Source organism: Scardinius erythrophthalmus, assembly GCF_964197995.2.
Source record: "Scardinius erythrophthalmus genome assembly, chromosome: 1".
Lineage (NCBI taxonomy): Eukaryota > Metazoa > Chordata > Actinopteri > Cypriniformes > Leuciscidae > Scardinius > Scardinius erythrophthalmus.
Window position 1 is genome coordinate 44,413,892 of NC_138221.1, and position 9,643 is coordinate 44,423,534.

General features: G+C 41.0%; 1 protein-coding gene across 5 annotated transcripts in view; it reads right to left on the reverse strand.

Annotated features, from left to right (window-relative positions):
• The window catches only part of nacc1a (nucleus accumbens associated 1, BEN and BTB (POZ) domain containing a), a 30,276-nt gene extending 22,809 nt beyond the window's left edge, over positions 1–7,467 (reverse strand). The window contains exons 1-2 of one of the 5 annotated variants that reach the window (XM_081383740.1): positions 5,482–5,905; positions 1,102–2,118 (exon numbers count right to left, since the gene is read on the reverse strand). In XM_081383740.1, coding sequence (XP_081239866.1) covers positions 1,102–2,089 — 988 coding nt within the window. In that variant the 5' untranslated portion in view covers positions 2,090–2,118; positions 5,482–5,905. Of the gene's footprint in view, positions 1–1,101; positions 2,119–5,481; positions 6,186–6,530; positions 6,781–7,256 lie in introns of those variants that run through there. The other 4 variants (XM_081383738.1, XM_081383737.1, XM_081383736.1 and 1 more) reach the window with 4 other exon arrangements.
• Between the last annotated feature and the right edge of the window lie 2,176 nt (positions 7,468–9,643).

Below are 9,643 nucleotides of genomic sequence, written 5' to 3' on the forward strand. Positions count from 1 at the left end.
ATATTCCTACTTAAGAAATACAAAAGAGAGTAGACAATAGTTAACTTTTAAAATGGAAGCCAAAAAAAAAAAAAAAAGCAGGAGCCTGTATACATTTCAACACATACAGGATCAAAGGAAGTGCTGGTGTGGGAAGTGCTATTTTAAAACTCAAATGAAAATTCTGTCATCATCAAACCTCCATGACTTCTTTTTTTCTTCAGTGGAACACAGAAAACAACATTTTAACCATGTTCTGGTCGTTTTCTTTCCATGCAATCATGAACAGGGACTGGAGCTGGCGTTTTGTGTCATTTTTTGTCAGATCTTTTCAAAGAATCGGTTGATACAGTTCACAAAATTGGCTTGAATTAAAATGAACAAAAGTGAAAGTGACATGTGAAGGCCAAGTATGGTAACCCATTCTCGGAATTTGTCCTCTGCATTTAACCCGTCCAAGTTAGTATTCATTCATGAATCGGACTGAGCCAATGAGCTCGACTGTAAACAGCTCACGAGAGGGAAAGTCTGAATAAATAATAGTGTTGAAAAAAACCACAACTTTTAAACCTTATTGTGATGTACATCGGAGTGTAACAGATTAGCGAAAAAAGGAAATGTATGGCAAGAACTAGGTTCTATCCATTGGTTGTTGATTGAACTGAACGCAGATGTGGGATTTGCAATCAACTACATATGTCACCAGAGACAAGCCTGTCGTTTCACAGGAAGAATGAGTTGACATTTTGATTAAAAATGTCAATGTGCAAAAAATGTACCGGTAAATATTAAATGAAGTATGCATGGAGAAATTGAAGAAAAAAAAAAAAAAAAAACTTTTTATTTAACAGAAAATTTCTCACACAAAGCTATCGTGTGGCATATTGACAGCTTTTATAGTGCATTTTTAAGTCTGAAAGCTCCATTTCGCATTCATTGCAATTGCATGGAAAAGACTACGAGTCCATTATTAAATTTTCACCTGTTCTTTTCCATGGAAGAAAAAGTCATCATACAGGTTTGAACAACATGAGGTAGAGTAAATGATTATAAATAACGACTGAGTCAATTATCTAAATAATTGTAAGCGTTTCATGTCATGCAGCAGTGCTGTGGACTCACCTGTAGCTCCCACGTTTAACATGCTGTACATGGTGTACATGTTGCAGATCTGCCTGTACTGCTCTTCAGTGCCATCATCCACCGCCTCTTCCTCTTCCTCATCGTCATGGTAAGAGATGGGGGAATCGCTGGCATAGGCACTCAATGTACCGGGGCTGGTGCCTTCAGGAGTGGCACTGCTCGTGCCGTTGCCATTGGTGCTGCTGCCGCCACTGTGACCCCCCTGGCCCATTCCTAGACCCATACCAAGTCCCATGCTACTTTGCTGCTGGATGGCGCTTCCACGTGCCATCTCTTGGGAAAAGCGGGCCGCCTTCCTCATCCCTCCTCCTCCGGCTGTGCCCGAGCCTCCGCCGCCTTCCCGACTGCTTCCTTCCCAGAGCCGCTTGGCCACCGGCGCGCACACCACAGAATAGGGCGAAGCCTCCGGTTGCTCCGTCTTCACCCGAGACACCAGGGGCAACGGGGTCAAGCAGGAAGTGGGCCGACTGGCTGCGCCGCCTCCATTTGCCGAGGCCCCTGCCGCCGTCTGGGTGACGGGACTCTGAGGCTCCGATGGAGGAGTTTCTTCGGTATGGAGGCCCTGCGAGTCGCAGCTGGGCGAGCTGACCTTCAAGAAGAACTCTGTGCCCTTCTCCATGATCTGCTGGATCTGGAGAAAGCCAGCCGTGTACATGAGCAGAAACTGGTCTCCGACGTTCATGCTGAGGCGGCCGGTGTAGCAGAAAGCCAGGATCTGCTGAAAGCTCTGCGGCTGTACGGCCGGGGGCAACTCCACCACCGTAGGGGTTTTGCTGCCCGCGCTGCTGTTGAAAAGGTCACGGAAGTAGGAGCTGCTGGCTGCCAGCACAGCGCGGTGGGCTTTAAAGGTGTGTCCTTTCACCACCACAGACACGTCGCAGTACAGGCCCTGTAGCCGCTGCTCGTTCAAACACTCCAGGACATTGTTGCCGAAGTTTGGGATCGCCATCTGAAGGGTCTGAGCCATGGCGCTATGGCCAGCACCACCAGAGAAATCTGAGTGGCACCAGAGGAACAGAAGGAGGGAAAGACAGATGGAAGAGAAAGAAAGAGATCTTTGTCAGCAGCATTCTCTCAGCAGCACAGTAGTTCATCCCTTAAGACTCATTGCAACCGTCATTTGCTTTTGAAGCAGTAAAATCCACTAAATCTAACATCATTTATTGCAGAGACACAAACGGTTATTGGCAACAGACTGATACATTAAAAGGTGGTGAAATGAATAAGACCCCAGGGACGAGCTTGTAGGCACCTTTAGCAGACTGGCCTAAAACAAGCGAACTCTGAAAAATAATAGGGGGGTTGGCGAGCCTCCTCTAAAATCCTGTGAGCAGGATGTGACTGCTAATCTGAATGAGATGGTGATTCAGCTGAGACAGAGATAAAATGGCACTCTTTACAGTACTACATCAGAGGAGGGAGAGAGGGGGAGAGAGCGAGAGATACTAAACCAGTGATTGAGGTCATAGTTGAGGAAGAGGGTGGAAAACAATGGGCTTTGACTGACACTGCAGTCAGTCTTATTACTGCTAAATGTGACACCATGAGCAAAGCCATCATTACAGCTCGCAGTCGTGCTGCTGGGGAAATTCATTATAACCTGACCTTTCTACTTTAAAATAGGCTGTCCAAACATTTTACAAGTATGAAGAGTTATAAACTGTGGTCTGTTACATTTTTAAGCAACAAATACACTTATTTTATTTTATATTTTTTGTGAGTCAGCAGAATGAGTAGCAGAACTTTCTGAGAAGGTACAGATTGACATTTTTCCATCAAAAGAAAAACGGTGGCTTATTGTTCAGCAATCATTTGGTGAAGTATAAACACCCCTTAAATCATGTCAGCTAAACCAACACGGCAGAATAACACTGTGATGTGATATACTTCACACATTAAGATTAGACAGTGGTAGGCAAAACATCTGGGCACATGTTTCTCACACAAGCCATCACATTAAAAATCACTGAATCTGATCTGATCACACAGAACGTTCGTGGTAAAAGAAGTACCCTCTTTGTCTGACTTCAGGCTCGCTCCCCCCTCCCTTGCATGCACACACACAAGCCATAGACATCAGACAAAACGGCTTGTTTACAGTTGGCCAGAGAACTGTGGCACACATACACACTGAGAGGCCCAGGGTTTATTTAAGAAGCTTTCCCTTGGGGTGGGGGAGGAGAGGGACACCTTAGGTATAGTTATCATGGTGTGTGAGAGAGGGGGGCACAACATTTTAAAGACTGTCCTCACATGTATGAAACTTTCAACATGCAACCAATTGAGTTTTGGAGTCTAAAAACACCAAGGCCTAAATAAAATAAAGTAATCTTAGAACTTCAATCTTATTTAGTAATGAATAATCAAGTATACTCATTAAACTTCATGCATTTATTCTCAATGACAAATTCTATACTTTATTATGTACATTCGGGTCAACTGGGACCCTTTTAGGCAGTCACAAAGTGATTACTTTTTTTCAAAAGTGATTTCAAACTAAATGTCAGTGGTTCTCAACCCTTGTAACTTCAAGATCTCCTAAAATCAAAGGTGCTTGTAACCTTTTTGTTAACAGAAACTGTGGCTGTAAATATATTAAAATAATTAACTGTGATTATTATTATTATCTTTAATTAACCAGTAAAAAAACTCAGTTTAATCAGAATATTTTGTAGATTACATGTTAACACATTGTGCCTTCTTTAAGGAAGGAATAAATAAATACAAATAGCTGTTTCTTCGGTGCTGAAGAACTTCTCTGCTCAACTAGCCTACAACTTTTTGAGATGAAACATAACAGACAAACATCCCCAAAGAGTGAAAAAAATGCCACTAGCGATTGTTGAAAAGGGTCAAATAATAAAAGTACATTTTGTTCACCAAGGTAATATGCTGCACACTCACGAAACATGACTGAGTGACAAGTCCCTGATTGTCCATTACAGTAATTTGATGCGTTACACTATTTATTTTTATTGTTAAAATAATACTCAAATATAGGGCTGAAACGATTAGTCGACATTGTCGACAACGTCGACAATAAAAAATTGTCGACAAATATCTTTGTTGTCGAGTAGTCGTTTGATCCCACGTGACCTAATGTAAGGGCCTGCAATATCGCGATTTGACCGCTACGGCGCTGTAGCGCTAGAGTGTAATGCAGCCGTTACAAATGCTATTGCGGTAGAAGAAAACACAGCGCGAATTATGACGGAGTGCAAACGAATCCGAACTAGCTAACTTAGGTGTGTGAAAGTTTCACAAAACTTCAAACCAAGAATGCTGTCGTGTGCAATACATGCAAGGCGTAACTTGCTTTTCACGGGAGCACAACATGAATGTTAAAGCACTTAAAGAGGAAAAACCCGGCACGAGACGAGCCGGTGAGAGGTGAATGTTCTCCAGCTGGAGCTAACGTAAATAACTAGCAGTAAATCTCTTTTTAGAGAATGCAATACTACTAATAATAGCAATAATATTAACAATAATAATATAATTACAGTAATGTGATGATTATTTTTGCATAGAATAAAGCTTGATCGAGCTTAGGATTCAGGGCTGTTTTTATTATTGTAACTATTAGTTATTACAGTCTTATCACTTGCCTGTATTTTGTTCCATATTCATGAAGACTTACAAAAGAGATGTTATGAAGAATATCATGTCAGTTATTTTTTATACTGTAAATTAAAAGGTGAATGAGAATGTCTCTGTCAGCTCAGCTGTCAATTTTTTTTAAATTGTGTTCTTATAATAATTGTTTGCAGTTTAAGTTTGTCTGTAATGCAGCTGATAATTTTTTTTGTTCATTTTTTTTATTGAAAGAGAACCGAATATTTAACCAATGCTTTTTGCATTTGTGTGTGATTTGAGTTGGACAGAAATCTGAAAACTTAAAGAGAATGACCTGTTTAGTTGACTCAAAGTTCATTAAACCAACCATTTCAAAAGCTGAAGTGATTTTCTTTTTTTATATTATAGTTAGAATATGTATAACTCAGTGTTTTAACAAATTGAAAAGGCTGAATAATCGTTCCAAACTTACTGATTAGTCGGCGAAATAATCGACGATTAGTCGATTAATCGTTCTAATAATCGTTAGATTAATCGATTATCAAAATAATCGTTTGTTGCAGCCCTACTCAAATATAATATGATTGGGGGCCCCTTAGCAAGTTTACCAAGTGCCCTAGTGGGACCCGGGACCCCAGTCGATAACCACTGATACATTACGAGAAAAAAAAAAAAAACCAGCACAGCTTTAGAATCCAGTCTAACACTGTCAAGCCGGTGCATAAACTAACACTAATTCAACAATGCTGAACAATGAAGTAGAATATAAGTAAATAATGAGCAAACCTTTGCAAACAGCCCTGCCAGTACAGCAGTGTTAAGAGGCTGTGTCGGCGGCAGGCTAACCGTGTGTCAGTCAGTCAATCTGCCCGTCCGTCCGGAGTTCTCCACTGGCACGGGCCGAGAAGGGGGGTGAAGAACGATGGCAAAGGCGCCCACTATGAGCCACTCTGTGAGAAATGCAGCACCTACATGCGAGCGAGCAATAACGCAGTGGGGGGAAACGCCGCGACGCACAGAGGGCCGCGCGAAACGAGCAAGTTTGCCGCTCTTGTCCCGTCTTTGCCAATGCACCGCACCGAGAGCGAGCGTGCCTACATCCTCGGGCCTAGACGGGTCCGTCTCGTGCGCGGCACCGCTGAAACGAGGGTTCGCCCCGTTCTCCACCCCACTCAATTACAACGGCAACACTCAACAATCTCTAACGACTGAATGAGGAGCCGGCTGCTAGCATCCTCAAATACCCAAGTGCATACTTTTCAGCCCACGGAATTTCAAAGTTAATGTTCCATGGCGATTTGCGCGCTAGTTCGGATACCCCACCTTATCTTATTTCACAGACATCAACAGGTCATCCCGGGACAAATGCACGAACTGGGGGCGAGCCAGACTGAACCAGCGCTGACAGCAGGGGGGGTCAGCTAGACTCCGCCAATAAGAAAATGATTGAACAACTCGGCGTCGCCACCACAACAACATCAATCACGCTCAAAGTGGTATCTTCAAACTAAATGCACAAATACGAGCCTTTCGGTTAACAGATTAAAGAGATCCCGGAAATCAGGTTTTTAAATAAGCCAGATCTGACTCCGGAACATCTGCCAGCACGAGCGTTCAGCCATGTCAGTGAGGTCGGTGAAGTGGTTAAACTTTTTGTTGGTACCATTAGTCTGTGCCCATCCCCCACCGCACACCTTCCCCAAAACAATGCCCCCCAAACATCTCAGCGCCATCGGATTTCAGCCAAAATGCCAGGACAGCCGCTCGCGCGCCGTCCTCGCGTGTCACGCAGCCTCACATGACCTGCTGCGGGGCTTCGAAGGCGGGATACTCACCCCTAGCTGGAGGCCGTTTCAAAGTGTTTCAATGGAGTCCGACGCGCTCGCTCTCCTTCACTCTCTCGCCTCGTCTGTCTCGCGCTGGAAACAGCCATTCATTGTGGGCATAGGCGCGAAGTCGATCGCAGAGCCATCGAGCGCGAACTCTTTTTCCAGCGGGATCCGGAGCGCAGAGCCACTGATCATGCATAGACTAGACATGACTCCCCATCGTCACTCAATCGCATGATCATCACAGGCGCAGCCTCAATGCCAGGAGACCTATCCAGCGTCGAGATGTATTTGCGCATAGGCTGGCACAGCAACAGCGAAAAGAGCCACCGCCTCGTTTCCATACGTGCGCAAAAAGTAGGCCATGCCTCTGCTACGTCTCGCCACACAGATCTCCAATGTAGAGCTCGCAGAGAACGCCATGAACTCAGAACAGCGGCAGCACACCGCGAGGGAACGTTGACAGCAAATAAAGTTTGCTTATATTGAAGCAACGTTTAGGGTTGGGGAGTTTTACTGCGTCCTGAAATGGCTAACTTTTAAGTTCGGCGCATTTGCTTTTAAATATTTCTCGCATATTTAATTAGAGTAAGATCCAAAATTCCTGTATGTTTCATTTTAACAGCCCGATATAAAATAATCCCTAAACATATTCAAATGAGGTATGTGTGGCCGATTATTGATTTGAAATGCTTATCAAGAAATTGAATATGGGAAGCATGAAATACTCACTGTTGGCTCGAATAATCCATGTAAAAATGGCCCGCACCGTCGCGTAAATCTATGTGTTTTAAACCACAGGGAAAACTATACGAACGCGTGACGTCACATGCTGACCCTATAGATGTCCTTACATTACCCCGGTGAGCTACATTTCCAATTGCATTTTTGTGTCCGGAAACGTGCGCACGGGCTTCCGTAGTCACGAATTATTGAAAGTGAAAACACTGGTTGCCAGATTGGTTTGTTTATGTTTATTATTATTACACTGCAAATCTTTTTTGGTTACACCTTTTCGTCCATCTCAACAGGAGCACTAAACCAGGCCCAGAATGGTGTGTAATATATATATATATATATATATATATATATATATATATATATATATATATATATATATATATATATATATATATAGTGCTTGACTTGAACTAATGTAATTTGACTCCTATGTCTTTTATTACGTTAATATTTACGCATTATCCATTATCATAAAAAAAACATTATTGGCTGGCACATAAGCAGAATAAACGTGTTGAATTGATATTAAATTCATTATAATAAGAACTATTTTAAAATATGAACATTTTTATTGCCAATTAAATAAAAAATTATATTTAGCTTTTATGAGTTGTTGAATGTATCAATAACTTAAACTAACATTTGGTCGCAAACTAGCTCATACTAAGTGACATCTTAACTTAGATTAAGATAACAATTTGTAAAAATGTAATTATCAATAGGCCTATGTACTGTTCAATTTAATCAAACTGGCCTGGCCTTTTTTGGACATATAGCCATGTTCAAAATGTGTCTGACAATTCGTTTTTGTTTTTTAAATATTCTTTTAACCCTTTCACACACAGTGGTCACTACAGTGGACAGCTATTAAAAAAGCATTTAGTTGCACATCAATCTCTTCATTGGACCCTGGTGCATCATCCTATAAATTGCAACCAAGTGGCAAGCCTTTGTGTTTCGATTTTTTCCCCCTCCAAACCAAGATGGCCAAGGGTCAGTCAGACATGCCAAGTTGCTCCGGAATATCCACCCTTTCCTTCTATCCTAGGAGACTCTTGTAGGTAAAAAAAATATTGCAGCATCAAGCAATATCTAATGAGTCATATCACAGTAAAATTTTCCAAGTTTTGATTTTAGATTGAGAGAAAACTCTGATTAATCACATGTCCACTGTAGTGGACGTCATGCATCAACTGCTATATTTCAGGTACAATTCATAATTATAATGTGAATATTGTTTTTGAAACTTAAAACTTAAAAACTTAATCTGCAGTGACTTTTTTTTACTGTAAATAAGTGTATTTGTATTATTAGAATGTAATTTTCATTGACATCGAAAAAAGTCATGTGATTACATAATGTATGACACGTGTAATGCATTACTTTACTTGTTAGATCAAAAAGTAATCTGATTTTATAATGCATGTTACTTGTTATGCGTTTCCTTACTCATAACATCAAAAAGTAATCTGATTATGTAATGTGCGTTATTGTAATGCGTTTCTTTACTCGTTACATCAAAAAGTAATCTGATTAGGTAATGCATGTTACAATACATTACTCTTAACATAAAAAAGTAATCTGAGTGGGTTATGCATGTTACTTGTAATGCGTTACCCCCAACACTGATCATTTCAGATGAGATTGACAAAACGCATCGCTAGGTTTTCTCAGAGGAGGGCTATGATAGAAATGTGCATGTCCATCTTGAATATAATCAGAATTATCAGCTAATAAGGGCAAATCTCCATACTCTGGTGCACTGGAGGGAGCATCTGAGTGGTTTCCACAGTTGTACCTTGACAGACTGTAGAAAATTCTGATGGAATCATGTCCTCATGTTCTGATATCAAAGATACGCGAAGTGCAACTTGTATGAAGCCTTTGCAATATTTTGCATTTATATTTTTTGTATATATTTTATAGTTTTCACATGATTTGATATAATTGTATTGATTAGTTTGTTAAATTCACATACTTTATCTGTTTTATTATTGTCTTATATTTAATACAGTATATCTTCAGTTTAAACCATAACCGCATGCTGTCCACTCAAGTGGACATCTGAAGATCTCTTTGAAAAAATTGTAAAAAAAATAAAACAACAATCAATTCTTGTTTTTCATGCCCTAAGAGCAATAAAAACACATAGGAAAAAAATCCTGACTGAGGTTATCATAATTCATGCATGAAAGGGTTAAGACTAAGAGTTTCCATGTTGTACCTTTTGTGAAAAGTCCCGGTGTGAAATGTATACATTGGAATATTCAAACAAAAAGGAGCACTGCCCTCTAGTGGCATTATTACAGTATCTCAGGGTGCAGAACGTTTTATTTTCTCCTTTGAGAAGTTCATCTAACCACATTTATATTAGTCTC